The sequence below is a fragment of the Siphateles boraxobius genome, unplaced genomic scaffold (assembly GCF_051911475.1).
Source record: "Siphateles boraxobius isolate OS27281-9 unplaced genomic scaffold, OSU_SipBor_1 53, whole genome shotgun sequence".
NCBI lineage: Eukaryota > Metazoa > Chordata > Actinopteri > Cypriniformes > Leuciscidae > Siphateles > Siphateles boraxobius.
The window spans coordinates 10,904,639-10,925,183 of NW_027509175.1; the positions used below are offsets into that span (position 1 = coordinate 10,904,639).

At 37.0% G+C, this 20,545-nt stretch overlaps 2 protein-coding genes across 4 annotated transcripts in view; both read right to left on the minus strand.

The window, feature by feature from the left end:
- Window positions 1–4: 4 nt before the first annotated feature.
- stk16 (serine/threonine kinase 16) overlaps window positions 5–20,545 on the minus strand; it is a 230,927-nt gene continuing 210,386 nt past the window's right edge. The window contains exons 2-9 of one of the 2 annotated variants that reach the window (XM_077205395.1): window positions 10,948–10,979; window positions 9,334–9,466; window positions 8,980–9,199; window positions 8,761–8,894; window positions 7,041–7,161; window positions 5,606–5,701; window positions 5,241–5,362; window positions 5–2,283 (exon numbers count right to left, since the gene is read on the minus strand). In XM_077205395.1, coding sequence (XP_077061510.1) covers window positions 2,142–2,283; window positions 5,241–5,362; window positions 5,606–5,701; window positions 7,041–7,161; window positions 8,761–8,894; window positions 8,980–9,199; window positions 9,334–9,419 — 921 coding nt within the window. In that variant the 5' untranslated portion in view covers window positions 9,420–9,466; window positions 10,948–10,979 and the 3' untranslated portion in view covers window positions 5–2,141. Of the gene's footprint in view, window positions 2,284–5,240; window positions 5,363–5,605; window positions 5,702–7,040; window positions 7,162–8,760; window positions 8,895–8,979; window positions 9,200–9,333; window positions 9,467–10,947; window positions 11,043–20,545 lie in introns of those variants that run through there. The other variant, XM_077205394.1, reaches the window with a different exon arrangement.
- On the minus strand, window positions 12,071–20,244 carry tuba8l2 (tubulin, alpha 8 like 2). Of its 2 annotated transcripts, none has more exons than XM_077205383.1 (5): window positions 20,069–20,244; window positions 19,742–19,815; window positions 15,640–15,862; window positions 13,195–13,343; window positions 12,071–13,104 (listed from the first exon to the last, which is right to left on the minus strand). In XM_077205383.1, exons 2-5 carry the CDS (start codon window positions 19,742–19,744, stop codon window positions 12,130–12,132), a joined length of 1,350 nt encoding a protein of 449 aa, XP_077061498.1. In that variant the 5' UTR covers window positions 19,745–19,815; window positions 20,069–20,244; the 3' UTR covers window positions 12,071–12,129. The 2 variants fall into 2 exon arrangements, with proteins under 2 accessions (XP_077061498.1, XP_077061497.1); XM_077205382.1 differs by having other exon boundaries at window positions 19,742–19,924; window positions 20,069–20,226.

The window sequence follows — 20,545 nt, forward strand, 5'->3', positions numbered from 1 at the left end:
TCTGTCGCTGTTTAAGTCACACTTTATTCACCATTTATATAAAAAAATAAAAATAAAAATAAAAACACAACAAAAGGGAACAAATGACGTCAATGAATGCCAAGAGACATGTATCCAGTCTTATATCCTATAAAATAAGAGGCTTGCATAATTAAGTATTCCTCAACAGAAACAAACCTGGACAGAATTGCAAGTGCAAGTTAATAATGTTCCTTTAAAACCTAACAACATTCTAGTCAAAATGATCAAAGCAATCTGCAGTGAATCTGAATATCAAGGTAATTTTTCTGGAAAAAAAAACAAAACAAAAAAACCAAACATATTTAGGTCCTTGTTCACAGATAAAATTCCAACTACAATTATAGTAAATGGAATGCTTCAATACATTTATTCCTGAATTATTAAACAGCATCTGATTCATGACATCATGTGAACATGCCCCCCAAAAAAAGGTCCTAAAAACAGGCTTCATTTTATTCCATTTAATGCAAAATATATACCGATTTCTTTCTGTTGATATTGCAGATCAAATATGACCTGGAAATTATTCGGCAAGATTCATCCACACTAGCCAAGCCTCATCAGACATAAACAAATGACTGAATGCAGAATTATCTTTAGCCATGTGGATTTCTTGCTGAATTAAAAAGCATTAAAACCTGTTTTTTACATGGTTCCTTTAAATAACACCCTAATACTGTAAGCAATGAAAGGAACTTCTTGCTAAATCAAAACCAACTCGTATTTATGCAGTCATTTATACCACTTAAAAAGAGAAAAGTGAACACATCATTCTTGCAATGTAATGTGAACTAGTATTAAATATTCACAGGCATGACCGTTTGTTGTGCATCGTCTCAGAGTCTTATACAGAACAGCACTTTCACTTGCTTATAAAAGCCGAGCGCTATAACCAACTGAGTTAAAACTTAATAACTTACTTTTTTTCCCCCAGACTCACTCATTAAACATGAGCAGAAAAGTGGGTTTTTTTATGCTACAACATACATAAGAATATTTTTACAAATGATTTAGACAGAAATCCGTTCTGGTGGTGTCTCACAAATGAAGACCAATGTCAGTTTTATCTTTGAACCTTCACAACACAAAGTACCTAAATCTCTGCTCTTAAAAACCTTGCATGTTACCAGGAGAACTGTTGTTTAAATAACTAATGTCACTTACATTCTGAACAGCTAAAATATCAATTAAGTGGCGGCAAGGATGACATCAAAACCCGGAAGATTCATTCGCCCTCGACATTTTCCTAAGGGTTTTTATAAAGGGGTTTTCAATTTATGAGATATATTTAAACAATAGCCTACTTGGACATTTTGTTCTACAAAGTAAACCGCATACACTCACACCCCAAATGTTCTTATCTAGTTCCTGTTTTTTTTTTTTTATAAACATAGCTTTAAAATTCATGTTTTCGATATGGGTGTGTGTAATTTACGTTGTAGAGCGAAATGTCCAAGTATCATCAAGTTATGTTTTGTTTTGCTTAAATTGCTTTGTGCCGGTGTAATGCATTGGTCAAAAAAAGTCAGCGCAGTTTTTTTGTGTGTGTGTGCGTGTGTGCCTCATGAAGCGCATCTAAGACAGAGAGCATCCTGATTGGCCTGTTTCAGTAAGTCAACCAATCAATTGTCAGTGTGGGTGGGCTTCCGAACATGTATCCCCCCCCCCCCATAGGAATATCTTGAGGGAACCTCAATCTTGAGGGTTTGGATGTCATCCCCGCCGCACTCTATAAAACCCTCATAAATAATTTTTGGTTCCAAGCTTAGAAAAGACACAGAAGCCAAATTACAATCTGAAAACAACCAGTTTGGTGCTGTAACAGGTGCCTGTGATAACGCTGCCATTGTAGTGAACAGACTTTTTGCCCTCTCCAGGAACATGCCCAGCTCATATTTAACTCTGATATCATCAGATAATTTCATTGCTCAATATAGAATTTCAGGTGAAATATGAGATTCACCAACAAAGATGCGTGAGTAACCATGACATGCTGAACTCACTGAGGTAAGAGAGAGCAAATGTTTGCAAGGCTTGTGATTTTTGTCCGAAAGAGAGAGTGCATAGTCCAAAAAGTCCAGAGTCCACTAGAAAACAGGCATGATATCTCAGTGGATGCATCATACTCTGTTGGTATCTACATCTGTACCGTCTGAGTCCCGAAGGTTCTGGACCTGGTCGAGCACCCAGCTGATTACGGGCCTTTCCTGAGGATTGGTCACCATAGTGGAGCTGAGAAGGGTTTGAAGGCCTTGAGAATAACTGTCAAAGATAGAGACATGGTAACCGGCTGCAGGAAGGAGCTAAAATATGTTAAAATATGAGAAAACTTTAACAAGCTCTTTTCTGAAATTAATTCGACTGGTATTCAACTGGTAATATGATTTGAACAGGGTATCTGCACACTTTTTAAAGTCAAATTTAAGGCTTTTTAAGACCTTTTTAAGACCTGAAGATATCAAAATGAATACCTTACATTAGGGGTGCGCAATATTGACAAAAATATGTCTCAATATTTTCAAAGTTTTGTTGTTGATAATTAGATGATATTTTACTGATTGTGTTTGTGTACTGGTACCATGGCTGGTTTAGGCCTGTTGTTGACAGCTGACTCACGAAGATATTCATATTTTTCATATTCTATGCAGTGGTCAGTTCACAGCAGTGAAAGAAATTAACATTATCTATTAAAGGGCAATATTTGCAACCTTCAATTGAGTTTGAAGGGGCATTTTCACCCATATATGGACGAGTGAAAAGTTGAGACATGGAGGACGCACGCGCGAGTCCGGCGGTTGTGTAGAAAGGTTTAGATAAAGGGGTTTAAGTGATTAATTATCAGTATCTAACCTGACGAAAATGTATTTATTCAATATTGGCTACGTTATATTGCATCAACCGATTTGTTCAAACGGCTGATTCATTCAGGAAGTTCAAGTGATGGTTCATTGAATCGTTAAAATGATTCGTTCAAAACGCGGATTTCAGTCAAGAAATCATCTCTGTCTTTTGCATTGAGACTCTGCTACGGTTTCATTTTAAAAATTCTCGTCAGCGAAATAAAGGGAAAACAAACAATATTGACAATATTGTTTATAAAATGTAACTCACAATGTTAATTTAACTGTTATATAAAATAAATATTATATTTGCTATTGTGCACGGGAAAACAGCCCTCTTGCTGATGTAATACTGTATGATAACAACATATGATATATAAAATACAAAAACCTTATACATCTATTAGGGAACATACCTATAACTGCACTGACACATCACACAGTGAGAGCAAGCATGAAAGACAAATGCGATGTCAGCTCGCAGTGCGCCCTCGTACATAGTTAACGTTAAAGTAAAACAATGATTTCAATATCAAAATAGACAATACACATCACACACCACTAAGTTACGCACATAAAGAATGAACTTACAATTGAACTGAAATTAACCAGCTTTCTTCTCCTCTCCTGCTGTTTCGCGTGCAGGAGACAGGCGTAATGCTGGCGCGAATGTGACGCGAAATGTCACGTGAACGAGCAAATCCACAAAGAACGAATAATAAATAAAAAAAGTACGCTAATTGACCCATCGCAGGGAGCTTGATTGACAGGTGATCTGAGCAATCATACTTCGCCATCCGCCATTTTGTCCGACAAAGCAGTCAGGAGAGTTAGTAGATTAACATGGGAGGATTTGAACTTGAAAAACTGAATATACTGACGCCTTTCCGCGGTTAAAAGAACATTCCTTCTTATATTCATTCATGTTTATTTGATGCTATAAATGAACTAGAAGGAAGAGATGATCGGTTCCCGAGCAGCTTTAACTGAGGCTCTACAGCGATCTGTCACGACACATTAAAGAGCCACAAAACGGTATTTATTGTTTACATTTCTTTTTAAAAATGACCAAATTTGAAAGGTGAGACTTTTTTTAATATGTTTAATATCAAAAGTAACCGAAAAGTAACCTGGTGTTCTGTCCTGTCTGTCAGCATATTGTCAGTCTCCTCTCTGATCCGCGATGTATTTTTCAGTGTGTGAGAACATGGTGTGTGCGTGAGAGTGGCGTAGCTTGTCGGACATAGCGACAGTAACTAAGCGGGCCGGGTCTTTGCGAAGGGTCAATTAGATAGTTTTAATTTGGAAAACATTTAGATATGTCTAAGTCAAATTGCCATCGAAAATTTAAGACCTTTCATAAGTAAAAAATAAGACTTTTATGGCCTTAAATTTTTAAAATCTAATTTAAGACTTTTTAAGGACCCGCGGACACCCTGTTTGAAACAGCTTAGTCTTCATAATCCCTTGTGAGTGTACATCATTTTAAACATATTTTCCAAAACGTCCACATTTTTTTTTGTGTGTAAACTTTTGTAAAGTTGGAAAATTAGTTTAAAAGACATATTTATAATTGTATTTAAAATATAACATTCTACATTTAAAATTAAAAAGAAAACAGGATGGGAAACTTTGTTTAAAATATAAATTAATATTAATATTATAATGTATTTTATTATATTAAAAAAATAATATAATATTATTTTAAATATAATATTCCACGTTTAAGTAAGTTATAAAATTTTTGTCTAAAATATTTAAATGTGGAAATATACGTTTAAAATATAATATTAGTCTATTTCTTTAAAAATAATATTGTTTAAACAACATTCTGCATTTAAATTTGTGTACATTTTTGAGGGACGATTTGTTTAAAAAATATATTAGAATATTAAATTTTCCCTTAACACATTTTACACACAAATTATGTGACTGAAATGCGGATTATTATATATATATTTTATTTATATTTGAAATAAAACAAATTTTAATTTTAAAATTAAAGTTAAGATAATTAAGTTACACAATTTATTACATATCATTTTGTTAATGAGGAAAACTTAGTTTAAAATATAATATAACAATAATATTTAAAATATAAAATATTTTTGAAAATTAGTTGAAAATGTAATACTATAATATTATTTAAAAAATTTATATGCCACATTTAAGTTACACAATGTGGGAAAATGAGTTTAAAATATTATTTTATAATATTATTTAAAATATAATATTACAAAATGCAATATTGCAATATATATTACATTTGTTTGACGAACATCCACAAAATATTTGATCTGGCATTGCAACGAGCTGACTCTTCCATAAAAAAGCGGTTGAATTTTACAGAATAATAGCACTGAATAATCTCAAGCTCACCTGCAAGGCTGGGGAATGGAGACTGGATTCTGGACGGCGAGAGCCACGCTGTCACCCTTCTGAAATATCAAGTCATACGGTCCCTCCAGCATCATCATACAGTACAGCACACAACCTAGAGACTACATGCAGAAAAAAAAAAACAAATGATACCTGCAGCAGACATAACAGACTGACATAGACATAACATCATGACAGCAGACATAACAGACTGACATAGACATAACATCATGCTGATCAGAGAGAGCACAGGTGAAAAGATGAAGGATGAAGTTTACAAACATTAGACCTATGCAGACACAGTCATGTTTTTTGTGAAAGAACAGCTGCAAATAAACTATTACACACATAAAAAAGAGAATTACCCAAATATCAGTTCTCTCATCAATGATACAGTGACTCTCCACATTAAAGAGCTCCGGTGCTCTGTATGAGATGGTGCACCTCTGAGCAGCCCAATCCTGAAAGGGAACGCATAAACAAAAGAGGATTGATTTAATGTTTTGTTTTTCTAGCTATGTTTCAATCTACCTATTTTTATGTGCTTTCTGTGATATCGCAAAAAGACAAATACTGGATGGAAGTGCAAAGATGCACATAAAAATACGTATGCACTCAATTGAGGATAAATTTTTTTACCCTATAAGACAACATTTGCATAAACTATAACGGAAACACATTTACAAATAAATTCCTTCATGCGCAACAAAAAAAAAATTATTTTGCAGCGTCTCAAATGCGTGATCATTCTAAAATGCCTGAGCCTACTTATACTATGCCCTAAAAGTATGTACTTTTTTGTGAGCGTGTAGCAGAAAAGTAGACAAGCTTTGGACATATTATCATGTCATAAAATTGAGTTTTTAATGGATGCGCTGTCGCATAGTTACATGCATCCTGTTGTCGTAAACTGGCCTGTCAATCATCTTGCCACAGTTAACATCCTCCACATTTAATTTCCTACCGAATTGAAGAGAAAAACATTAGCGCGTTGATCTGCCAGTCGTGGGTCTTTCATGCGGAGAACTCACCTCATATTTTTGTATAAAGATGCATTTAAAAGTTAAATTGATAAAGTGGAAAACGGATGTTTAGAAAAGTTCACATTGCTATTGCAACTGAGATATAACAGATAACATTAAATAATGTTTTATCAGGTTAAATGTTGATTATTATTCACTCAAACCCTTTATCTAAACCTCTCTACTTAACTGTCGGTCGCACACATCAGCCATGTTTGTCTTTTTTTTTTTAAACACTTCTTATTGGTGTTAGTAGGTCTGAACCGAATCATCCTCCAATGCTCAATGGGTTATGGGCAATATTAGCCGTTAAGAGGGAGTACGGATCCGGACAAAGTAGACCATCCAGGGACTTTTGGCATACTCTTTTCAACATACTATGCTTTGGGACACACTTATTAGTCTCACATACTATTTAGGATGGTTAGTATGCACATTGGGAAGCAGGGAAAGTCTGTCATCAGAATGATTTGGTTTAATTTCCTCCCAGAAGTGTCTCACATGATTGCGTTCTCAAACACCCGGAATCTGAACGCAATATAACATGATGCCGTTTATTGCGTTTCGTCTGCACGTTTGCAGAAACTTCCATTTTTATGACAGATATTTTACAACAATTTCCCAGGAAGTGAAAATTTTGTTCTCTTGAACACATGGGATGGAAACATCGATCTATTTGCAAATATTTTGTGCAATATTCCAATTTTGCGCACAAGTTTGGATAGACATAGCTACTGGTAACTCTAGATTAAGTGCTGCTTGATGTTTCAGCTCTAACCTGGATGGTCATGGCTTCACGTGAACCTCGAACTTCAATCCTGGCCTTGTTCATGGAGCCCAAGTCCATTAAAAAAGGCTGATCGTTGTCATCCAGTAAAACGTTGGTGGGTTTCAAATCTCTGTTTTCAGAAATAAAACTCATGTTAGAGAAATAATAAGAACAGGAAAAAACAGCCAAATATTTCAGACTAAAAACAGTATATTCCTCAAGATGATTTTTGTCAGCAGTTAAGCATCAGGTCAGCTTTTGTTGTCTACTAATACATATAATATCTATAAATAATATCTCTTTTGGTGTAACTATTATTGAAAGTCTGCCTAGGATTCATATAAGTGGGACTTTCATTTATCTTCATCTATTTTTATTTGACATTATCAGTCTAAGTTGGATGCTGGATACTCTATCTTTTCATCAGGGATTTACTCAGGCAGGATATTGTGTTTCAAGCTGATTTTACAATGTGCTTATTAAGTCTAAAACCGATTCATAATACTACATAAAATATTAATAGAATGCCAAATGTATAATTTCAGCAATAAAATCAGATTGAATCAGCAGTGTTCTCGCTGACTAAAAATAATTTTATTTTTTAAATACAGCTGAAATAAAAAAATTATATTAGATAAAAAAATGTGTTGCCTTGGTAACTAACTGAAATAAATAGTTGAAGTGCTAAGATGACTGAAGCTAAACATATTATACAAATAAAGCTAAATAGAAATATTAAAAAAAGAATAAAAATGACAAAAGCACATGACAACCCCCCCCCCAAAAAAATTTAAAGTTAAAAAACATTAAAGAAATATAGAAAAATTATAAGCAGCATTTAAGGATAAAACTCTATTATATACTATAAATAATTTGTTTTAGTGGGAAATTGGACACTGGCAGTGGCTTATTATGAGAATATTACTTAGTGGAAATGTTTATTTATTTATTTATTATTATTAATAAATTTCTTTATTTATTAAGCATGGCCCTCTTTTATCATGAATGCTGTTCATGGTGAATTAAGTAACTATCTATTAGTAAATGTTGAAACTGATATTACAAAACTTTATTAAATGCTGTAGAAGAATTGCTCATTGTTAGTCCATGTTTATTAATGTAATTAAAGGGTTAGTTCACCCCAAAATGAAAAGAAGATATTTTGAAGAATATGGGTAACAGTTGAACAATTGATAAGCCCCATTGACTTTCATGCACACACAAAAAAAAAAAAAAAAACCACAACTATGGAAGTCATTGGGGCCTATCAACTGTTTGGTTATCGACATTCTTCAAATTATCCTCTTTTGTGTTCAGCAGAATAAAGAAATTCATACAGGTTTGGAATCACTTGAGGGTGAGTAAATGATGACAGAATTTTCATTTTTGGGTGAACTATCTCTTCACATGTTCCATCTTCAATGCAGAACCAAGGCAAAACTAAACATATAGGCCCGGTTTCACAAACAAGGCTTAAATTAAGCCTTAGTTCAATTAGGACATTTAAGTAGCTTTTATTAACGTGCCTTCGATAAAAAATCATTATTGGTGTGAATCTTGAGACAAAACAATGGCAGTGACATATTTTAAGAGATATCAGTGCAAGTTGCTTTCAGTTAAAACAGCTCAAACATGCAATTTAGTCTGGGACTAGGCTTAAGCCTCGTCTGTGAAAGCGGGGATTCATTTAATAAATTTGGGTTTAGGATGAATGAATTGAACTCAGTACCTGTGTGCATAGCCTTTGTCATGAATTGCTTTGAGCCCTTCACAGATGCCATGCAGGATGTGCAAGATGCGACTCTCAGTCATAGAGCTCCCCTTATCCCGCAGCTTCTCAAGAACGGACCACAGACTTCCCTTCTGCAAGGGAACAATTCACCAAGTGAAACACTGCACATCTTAGAACTCACTGGATCGGAAAGCAGAACACAGACTGACCACTTACACTGATGTACGGGAGCAACAGCCAGGCCTCACACTTCCCGCCGCGATCCATGAAGGTGTGTGAGGTCAGGCTGAGGATGTTGGAGTGGTTGAAGAGCCGGTGCATCTCCACCTCGGTCTGAGCCTCCTTACGGGCCTCGCGGTCATGGCAAAGGATTCGCTTCAGAGCATAGAAGCGTCCATCTTGTGCACCCTCTACCAGGTCAACATAGCTGAAACCTCTAGAAGGAGCGGAGAATTTGCTGAGCACACTTTGATGAAAATTATCATGCATAAGTATCAAAGATGGACCATATTTTGGAGACTTTGTTGGACTTACACAATTCCAGTACGTTTTCAAGCATTTTAGCCTTACCCTTCTTCTAGTTTCTGAATGAAGTAGTATCTCTTGTTGTCAATTGTGATGACCCTGCTTGAGCAGATACACAAAGCTTGTCCCATGTTCTTTGGAGCATTGCTTAAGACCAACCATAGATGGAGGAGAGGCACTGAAAGAGATCATGACTTGATTACTTCTTACATTTAGCCTGACAAGCCAGACCCACATCAAGATGTTGGGTCTGGGAACAGACCATTGGCAGGGCTCAATCAGAGGGGCGGGATAAACGGTTGTCTTTCAAATTCCCTCTGCACCCAATAGGATAGCGCTAAAACCAACCAGAGCAACGAAGAAGGTGACGTGGTCAGAGCGACGGACATCAGTGCCGTTCTTTGTTTACTTTTCAAAGAAAGCTTAACTCAAAGCTTAGTCTTCCTGAGTCGCGGCCAAAGCCGATTCGAAAGGCCGCTGTTCGCCAGCAGCACCAGCATCTTCTTTGTTTTCAAGTAGCAAGGAATTCATGTGGAACCGTCGCAACTCTGCCGTCATTATGTTAAGCCCGCCCACCGACTCTATACACGATGTGATTGGCCTGACTAGAGTTTGGTTTTTCCAGCTCGAAAGCCAACGGAAAGTTGCTAGATGACACAGGCTGCAAAATAAAATTTGCTGCCGCTAGGGTACGTCTAGATTCCTAGGCTATCTTACATTCATATTCTTTTCAGAATGTACTTTATTCCATATTAATCTGTTCTGTGCTTTATTCTATTCCATATTCAAAATGGAGCAATGTGTAGGACTGACACTGAAGGCTATATAAAGTTCATCTAGAGTGCATATGTTCACAGTACGTTTCAATGTTTTGCAGCATTGTTGTTTTGATCTACTGCAAATACATGAAATATGTGTTCATAACAAAATCTGTTGTAATTACAGCATATGTTATAATAAATACTCTGCATTATTTATATTTATATTCAACAACTGTATGAAAATTATCAATATCCACACATCTGTAACTGGGGTTACATAAAGGGTTAGTTCAACCAAAAATGAAAATGGCCAGTAAATTATAAATTATAGGAGTATTATTATATCATTTTTGATATCCTCTTTTCTTGATTTCTGTAAAGCAACATAAGAAAAGGCACTAAATCCTATAAATAAAATATTATTTATTTTAAAAGCAAGACAATTTAGCCCAACTGATCAAAAGTCAATTGAATATTGCCTGTTCACATAAGCCACTGCCAGTGTCCAATTTTCCACTGAAATAAATTATTCACGGGTAGAACAGAGGTTTCTGATCGGCTTTTTATCTTTTCTTTATGACGTGCGCTGTTGATGCGACTTGATAGACAGTTGCTGGGAAAAGACACGTTTAATTTAGAGTGAATTCATAATTCGTAACGTTAATACATCACTACATGATGTATAATTCTGATTCATGTTCTACACATCGGTCGAGATCCGCAGTAAACGTGGCATGACTCTTCAAGAATATCTGGTTTGTGTTTCACAGGCAGTGTATTGAGCGAGCGAGACCTATAATATTCAGATTTAGATTAGGTTCTTAGCTAGTTACTTGAAGCTGATATCGAGCCATCCAGTATAGATCTAATCGAAGGATTAAAGTGAGACTCTGTTTACCTTAAAGAGACGCTCCACTTGTCCTCCTCCTCCTGAGTCCTCTGATTTCTCCGGTTTCTTTTCTTCCGTGTACTAAGAAAACGTAACCGTGACGTAAATTACGGCTGCAGGGTTAACCCATACAATGCTGGCATAAACTAGAGTCCATAAAACATTTATTCTTTGAATGTGTATTTACACAATTGTTTTGTATTTTTATTGAATATGTCATATTTAAACTCAAAATTAAAGATTCGACTATCTGGTAAAGATAGATTTCTTTTATATAAAGTTTGGAGCAAAACTTTTTTTGATTGTTGATTGTCTTATGTATGGAAAGTACAATATACACAAACAGAAATAAGCTAATAATAAACCTATTATATTATTTAAAATTGAACTAAAGCATTATATTGCGGCCCTAAAAGATCCAAGAAATAAGAAAGCAAAGCAGATGTGTAGAATTGTTGTATGCATTTTTTTGTGGAATTTATTGAAGTAATTCCGTATATATATATAAAAAATATTTTGTTTTATTTTTTCCCTGTTGATTCCTTTGATGATATTATGAATGTAATAAAGAAATTGAATACACAATGACCCTCTTTATGTGTGTTGTTATTGTTCCGTTATGCAATTCAAAAAATACAATGCTGGAACATTCCAGAAGACGGTTAAGCACGATGTACAGTCCAATACCACATTTAAATTGAGGTAATACATATACAAAATTAATATCATGTTAATATCATTATAAAATAAGATTTTATTGTTTATAATGCACATATGTATTATTAAAGTATAAATGTGTGTTGCTCTACAAAAAGTGACTAAGTCTAGATATAAAAGCATTTATCTAAATATAATTTTGAATTATTAGTATTTCCCATATTAATGCTCTTTCCATAGGGAAACATTTTGCATGGATTACATTTACACCAGTTTAATTGGGCAATTATTAAATATAATTATTAGCATTAAACAGTGTTGATATCTAATATCTTACAGAAGATTTAGATCATAATAAGTTATTAGTATATCATAATAAGTATTATTAATCAAAATCTTGTCTTTATTGGAAGGAATTGCATGTACTTTACTACTTGAAAATGTAACAATTATTAAAAGAACCACCACAACAACATAAGTTAAGCTTTATTTTATTAGATTTTTCTGGTAGAAAAATAACAACAATTTTCCATTTTAGTACTCTTCACCCTCCTCATCTTCCTCGAATGAATCAAGGCCCACTTCTTCGTAGTCCTTCTCCAGAGCTGCCATGTCTTCTCTGGCCTCAGAAAACTCTCCTTCTTCCATTCCCTCACCCACATACCAGTGCACAAAGGCCCTCTTGGCATACATCAGATCAAATTTGTGGTCAAGACGAGCCCAAGCCTCAGCAATGGCAGTGGTGTTGCTAAGCATGCACACCGCTCTTTGCACTTTGGCTAGATCTCCACCAGGAACCACAGTTGGGGGCTGGTAGTTGATGCCCACCTTGAAGCCAGTGGGACACCAGTCCACAAACTGGATGCTTCTCTTGGTCTTGATGGCAGCAATGGCCACGTTGACGTCTTTTGGAACCACGTCTCCCCTGTACAGCAAACAACAGGCCATGTATTTTCCATGTCGTGGATCACACTTCACCATCTGGTTGCAGGGCTCGAAACACGAGTTGGTGATCTCAGCCACAGAGAGCTGCTCGTGGTAGGCCTTCTCGGCGGAGATTACCGGAGCGTATGTGGCAAGCGGGAAGTGGATGCGAGGGTAGGGCACCAAGTTGGTCTGAAACTCTGTTAAATCGACGTTCAAGGCACCGTCGAAGCGGAGCGAGGCGGTGATGGAGGAAACAATCTGACTGATAAGCCGGTTGAGGTTGGTGTAGGACGGGCGCTCGATATCCAGGTTCCTCCTGCAGATATCATAGATGGCTTCGTTGTCCACCATGAAGGCACAGTCGGAGTGCTCGAGTGTGGTATGGGTGGTCAGGATGGAGTTGTATGGCTCCACCACAGCCGTAGACACCTGGGGAGCTGGGTAAATGGCAAACTCAAGCTTGGACTTCTTTCCAAAGTCAACTGAGAGACGCTCCATCAGAAGGGAGGTGAAACCCGAGCCTGTGCCTCCACCAAAACTGTGGAAGACCAGGAAACCTTGTAACCCTGTGCATTGGTCGGCCTGTGTGGAAGAGGGGACAGAACTTTCATTTTAGTCTCTGTTATTTTGATCTCGTTGGTAAGTACATGTAACACAATTTTTTAACATTACCAGTTTGCGTATGCGGTCCAGCACTGAGTCAATGATCTCCTTGCCAATGGTGTAGTGGCCACGGGCATAGTTATTCGCTGCATCTTCTTTGCCTGAGATGAGCTGCTCAGGATGAAACAGCTGGCGATAGGTGCCTGTGCGGACCTCATCTGGAAGAATATCATACCAGTGCCGTACAAAGTTAGTGCAAACAAATCACCAAATCCTGGACAGTGTTGTTACCTACAACTAAAACTATTACAAAGTACTTTAAAAGTACTTTAACATTAAAATTAAAATAAAAACCAAAAGATAATTATTATTAATGAATACTAGAATTGTCACAGTTTTGAGTGTTTTTCTGTCTATGCTTTCTCCCTGCCTGTCAGTTTCATTATTAGTTTCTATGGTTACTCATTTCATTAGATATTCTGTTCAACTGTTGTCTAATTAGGTCCCTTTGTTGCTCCCTGTATACAAGTTCTCTTGATTAATTTGTGAGTTGTCCGGTCTCGTCAGTGTATACGTGTTGTGCTATGTTCCTGCCTTCCTCTGTGTTTGTCTTATGGATTATCTAGTAAAGACTTGATTTGTGATTCATCTTCGTTGTGTGTTTATATACAACCCAAACGTGACAAGACCGGACCAAGACAATATTTTGTTGTGGTGTTTTTGCGTGTCATTTTTCCCCATGGATCTGCTGGCAGTAAGACTGTTATGCCTGGAGCAGATGGACCGGTCGCTGGAGGATTATACCCAGGACTTTTTAGATCTGGCATGCCTTGTGCACTATTTGGATGACTCACTCAGTGTTTGCTTCCACACCAGCCTGAGCGAGCAGACGAAGGCACACCTGCCAGCGAACGGTCCCTGTGAGGACTTCTCCGCCTATGCGGAGTGGGTGCTGGTGAACAATGAATCGGAGTTCACGATCGGTCCTGAGGAGGACACCACCAGGCCCACTCCCGACTCAGAGCCCAGCCTGACACTACCCCGTGAGATGGACACGACGCCGGAGCCCAACCGTAGACGGAGAGCCAGCGCAAGGAGCGACTGAGCCCGAGTACACGTCTGACCAGCTGTGCGAGCCGGCTTCATCGTGTGCTTCCATGAGAGGTTATAGTGCAGTTCGAGGGGATGAATTTGCGCCTACACAGCCACCGAGGGCGAGTCATGGGTTTGGGCCCCACTGATACTGCCCGACTTTGAATGCCTACCTTCATCTGCGCTGGTCCCACCCGGCCTCCCTCTCCCGCCTCTCTTCTGGAATCACCTAATTCCTCTGACCACCGCCTTTCGTCAGCCCCTCTGCTTAAGCCTTAGGGGTCGCTTGGGTCCCCCTGCACCTAAGGCTCTACCACCATCAGTTGTCCCCATGGCCACGTCAAGGAAATCCCAGCCATGGCTCCTCCCTCCGACACCGCGTGGGGTTTCACCCTGGCTGGATGCTGGGGTGCCACCAGCTCCTGCTCCGGGTTTCTCCGTGGTCCGTCCCACCATCGGCACCACCCTGGTTTCACCTCTCACCTCTCCTGTCCTCGTTGGGACTGTCACAGTTATGTTCAGTTTGACCGTTTTCTGGCTTTGTTTTCTCCCTGCCTGTCAGTTTCGTTATCAGTTTCTATGCCTACTCATTTGATTAGTTATTCTGTTCAGCTGTTTGTTCCCTTTCTTGTTCCCTGTATATTAGTTCTGTGTTTGCCTCATGGATTATCTAGTGAAGACTTGATTTGTGATTCATCTTCGTAATGCGTTTATATACAACCTGAAAGTGACAATAATAGCATATAAATACTGAAATAGCACTAATCCTGACCCCTATACCTCTGGAAACAAAATAACATTTAATTATCAGTGATGCATACCAGATTTGCTCATGGTTATATTATTATAATAATTTAGATTTCATTAATTATAATAATATATTATGAAATATATTATTTACTAATAAGTTACATTTAATTTAAATGATTTAATACAAATTATTTTTATATATTAATTTAAATTATAAAATCTATACATTTTCAATTCAACAGACCGTTCTGCTCGGTTATCAAATTACTAAATCTTAAACTAACACTAAAATTAAAATTTGTAAATATATTTTTTATTTCAAAATATGAATATAACCGTATACTAATTATATTTAAAAAAGGATCTTGCCCCCTATGCCTCTGAAAACAATTATCTGGTTTATTAATACGCAATCAATTTGCAAAATAATTGTTTATAATAAATGTAGCCTAATTACTAATTGAACACGGTCTTTTGTCCAGTTGCTTATAAATGCAACGTTTTTCACTGCCCGATGAAGATTAAAATGGTTGAAACATTGCATTTTAACAGTGTGCCGTCCCTTTTTCTTTCTATTATAAATGCAAAGTGCCGCAATGATTTTAATGTATTTACAAATGCATGACCTCTTAAGGCTTGTTGCCTAAAATGTAACACCATGATGATATTTACCAATGACTGTCGGCTCAAGGTCTACAAAGATGGCACGAGGTACGTATTTGCCAGATCCAGTATCACTGAAAAAGGTGGTGAACGAGTCATCATGACAACCCACTGGTTTGTGGTCGGGCATCTGGCCATCGGGCTGGATACCGTGTTCCAGACAGTACAGCTCCCAGCAGGTGTTACCCATCTGGACGCCAGCTTGGCCAACGTGGACAGAGATACACTCACGCTGTGGAGAGGAAACAGATTATTAGTAACCAAGTAGTGCTGTATGGCATTGCAAACATAACATATTAGGTGACAGTACTTTCTGTAGTGTTACTCCTAAATTCAACTAACAACATTCATGGGACATTTGGCGGTCAATATGAAATCAATAATTTCCAAACCCAACATGAAAATCAGTCTATTTACTGAACATACATGCATCTTTATTGGACACACATTGACCAGAAAAGAGCATGTAAAATATATTGATTGCATTTAACAATAGCACAAACTGTAAATAAAAAAAAAAGACATGTTGCTGACTTGCTGCCTTTCAGACTTTTGTTTTGCCCACCAGGGGGCAGAAGCAAACAAAAAGGGCTCTTAATGGTGGGAGGTAGGCTTATTACACAATGTCAATCACAGATGACTGACATCTGCAGCTGACAGGACAGGACAAAAAGTACTGGCTGGATCACTCAAAGCCCCCAAACACGTTTGTCGTCAGCCATTGGTTTGTGCTTATCTAGATGACAATCCTGAGATAAAGTCTAAGCCAGCCTTGAATTCGTATCATGGCATGTTAAACACCTATGCGTGTTTGGAAAGGGAGTTTCCTGAAAGACTCGACCTGGGAACCATTTACGATGTGACATTTACGGCACTAATAGCAGACAGGCCTACTAACCCTCATAGCCGTTATTTTCTCTTCGCACATACACATAAAACGCCTTCCACAAACATTTCCTCGCTCCTCTCACACACCCAAGCAAGTCTGAAGAACTAGGCTTGACGTGTCGCCATCAGCCCCAACAGGTTTATATCAGACAACAGAGCAAGCTGCACCCTAATGTGGAATTTTAGTATGTGTGCTATAAAGGGAGGTTGAAAGAGATTTTTTTATTTTTTTTAATATAAAGTTTTGTTCTGGTTTTCTGTGGCCATGTTACAATAAATTTATGAGACAGCGAAATGTGCTGAAACTACTACTGTTCAAATGTTGGGTGTCAGTATTTTTTTTTAGTGGCCATAAATACATTTGTTACAAAAAAATTATTTTATTTTGAACTTTCTATTCATCAAAAAAATAATAATAATAATAAATTACCAGGCATTTCAAAGTGATGTCTGCCAAAGGCATAAATGTCAGTGTTGCCATTATTAAGCATTCAAATGTTAAGACACCGGTCGGTGCAACGAGTCACATGGTTGCAGTAAAAGTGCTCTGTAATGATTCAGCACCTAAATCTGTGCCTGCGCTCCAGAGAGATGGCCTACATCAGCCTGAGAAGAAATATCCAGACTCTGATTCTCCTCAGTCGGCATGACTCTTCCTCTGAATTCAATCTCCTGGGGTTGGGGCACTAACTATTTTTACCCCTTCGTCCCTTTCTGCCTATTGGTGAGTCAGTGGGATGGTACATTACACAGGCACATGGGACTGCCTAGTTTGGTCATGGCAGCCAGGTTAGAAGTTATATATGGGTTGTTACAGGTCATCTTTCTCCAATAGCTAGCCCCCCCAACCAGCCAAAACCCTTCACCACCAACCCATGAACCCCACAATGAGTTGTCTTCCTGCATTATTATTTTACTTCTGCAAATTCTGTTGTCTCATATTTCTTGTTCTCTCAGTACCAGGAAGTTGTAATGTAAAAATCAGAACCCCTTTCAAAATAGTTGCAACAGAAATATGCCATCAATGTGTTTGGGTCATTATTTTTCCAAATCCTTGACTTTTACCATTGGAGATTGATTGCATTGACCATAACAGCGACAGATATTAATATGAGTTTGATAAACAACGCCCTAATAGCTGTTTGGCTATTTGTTTACGTAATGGCCTGAACTTTGCATTTTGAGCATGTTATTTCATTTTTGATGAAATATTCTAAAGAAAATCTTTTTTCTTTCTATGTAATAATGTACATGATTCATCCGACCATCAAAATTTACTGGATTTAGTTTTAGTATTATAGCTACTTTCTAAATGCTTCGTCAATTGCATGTTGACGATAAGGAATTGATTATCCTAAAGTAAGCAAAAAGCACAAATTCACTTGTTCATTTAAATGAATTTGATAGGTCTTTACCCCCGCTCCAACCTTATTCTGTATAATGATTGCAAAATGAGCAAATAAGTGACATATGGTTACAAAGTGTAAGGTGAGATATGACGACTAAAGTTTGTTAATTGTTAACTTTACTGGGTGGCAACCAACCTCATCTCATGATTTGTAAAGATCTTTTTTTTTTAATTAGAAATAAATTAGCACTTTCACATTGCAAACCTCATTTCCATGCTTGAGAGAGACAGCTGGCAAAATATTAAGATTTCAGAGAACAAACACTAAGAAATCTTGTGAAATGTTTCTAAAGGTTCAGCTGGCATCCAAAAGACAAACACAATGTCCTCCTCAGAAGTGTAACTGGGACTTTTAGAATGCAAGAACCATTTGTCCTTGGAATTCAGCATAAACAAACTCCTACACACGTGGCTCTAATATATTTTCCATGTAAAAACAGGCTTGGAGACTCACACTTGTAACAGGAGGCTTGTTGGCACTAGTCCATTTTGCTATGCATGTGGGTTTAATTCAAACGACTGTTGGCACACAATATTTCACACAATTACCCAAAGCTTGAGATTCACAAACTATGAATCACCTTACTGAATGATGCCCTCTTAGTCATATATATTAAAAAAATATTATTTCACCTTCAACAATTATTCTGCAGTTTTATTTCTGATGCTTATTTTATTAAGATGCTCCTTTCTCTTATGCATATTTTCAACCAGCATTAATATCTTTGTGTCTTTTTTTCTGGATCATGGGACATACTGAGGCAGGGAGCCACAACAGTGTTCAGTAAAATCACAAACACACCCATAACCACACCCAAAAGAGCTTAAGGCATAAAGCTTCCATAGTACTGGATATATTAAGTACTGGTAAAATATGGTCAAATCTAGCTATAAAAATAATATGCCATATAAAACAGTCAAATTAACCATTAAGCCTATATTTTAGGCTAGTAGTCATTTTTAAAGAGACTGTTAGAGTCATATATAGTGCATTAGACTTAGTTTTAATTCTTTGTATTGTTAATTTTTGCTAATGTGTTATTCAAATTTAAAATACGTAGTTAATAAAATGCATATCCTTAGTTCGCTAGGTTTCCATCCACCTGTTTTATGCGCATTTTGAATAACGTTATCATTAAAAAAACGCGGAATGGAAACGCCCAGATTCTCATAAATTCTAAAAATGCGCATTAAAAAACTTGTAACCTCAACTGACTCGGATGAATATTTTATGCGATAAGAAACCGCGCGAATGAACTTACAATGAAAACAATAAATTCCTCTATACGCATCAAAAAATGTCACGTGACTGTGCGTGTGCGATGAGCCGGAATTAACTGTAGCCTACCAACAAGCGGACCGACCTCGTTGCACAGCATCTAAAATGCAGCTTTGGTTATTCTGAAATGCCTGAGCATAGTCTGTCGTCAAAGTGTTTCGGTATAATTCCCTCTTAAAACTGTCTTACTGTGTTCCAAAACAGCAGCATCCGCATCAGAAACATATATAAGTTAACATGGCCGCGTTTCGTTTGCGCGCTCAATATTATAGGCCTATACTATACCATGTCCAGTGGCTTATCCTACTGCGTCAGCTTGCATTTTTCAAAGTAATATTTATCGCAAATTTATCGGGAAGTGGCGATTTATTCATCGTCGACTCGCTGGATGGAAACAGTGGTTTGTTCGCACGTGTTAAAAGCGAAATTACGATTTTGAGCATATAAGCTAAATGCATCCGTGTTCAAAATGTGTACTTACAGGCGAAGAGACTTTCACAGTACATCTAACAATTAAAAAATAATGTTCTACTCACCATTTTGCTTTAGATTTGGGTTTTTTTTTCGCCGGGAAAATAGTTTGATGAACACTTGTCCTCTCACTGCGTACCTGCAATGTGGTATGAGTGAGTCAGTCTCAGTGGCGCACTGACAGCAGTTTGATTTTATACTACAGCAACTCAGAGGAGGGGCAACCTGACACTCATGTGAAGCTGTGCCTGTGATGCAGTATATTTAGACACAAAATAAAGAAAGAAACACGCAAAACAACGACACTATTTCATAAAAAATTCAGGGACAATAATTCAGGTCAATGTGTTGTCTATTAAGCTAGTTATTTTATTTTTAAAAATATTACTTACTTAATAAATCTAACGACGTCAAGAAATATACACTGTAATGTCTTAAGATAGACAAACAAATTATTTCTTTGTTGAAGCCTTAATGCCGAACGCAGAACATTATCAACAGGCACGAGAGCCTACGCAGCACGTATATTTTCTCATACGACACTTCCTGTGCTCCCCATATTAACCCCGTAACTGCTGGTGCAACGTGGAGTCACATTCCCGCCACAAATATTTGGAACACAATAAAAGTATTGCAAAAAAAGAAAAAGAAAATTAATTGCAAAAGAAAAATAAATGATCGAGAGAGAAAAAATAAATAACTGCCAAAGAAAATAAAGTATAGAGTGAGAATTTTTTTTTTTTTGCAAACAAAACTAAAAAATAGCAAAATAAAAATAAAATAGAGCAAAATTAAAGATATATGATTTATTGCAAAAATCATTGGCAGCTGAAAAAGAAGCTTAAGAACATTGACCCTATCTCTGCAAC

What these genes read in the sequence shown, in the direction of transcription:
- tuba8l2 (XM_077205383.1), bottom strand. An exon ending in CCTTGAGCCGACAGTCATTG is followed by an intron (nt 13,344 to 15,639) that starts GTAAATATCATC and finishes ATATTCTTCCAG; the next exon opens with ATGAGGTCCGCACAGGCACC. An exon ending in TGGACCGCATACGCAAACTG is followed by an intron (nt 13,105 to 13,194) that starts GTAATGTTAAAA and finishes TCTTCCACACAG; the next exon opens with GCCGACCAATGCACAGGGTT.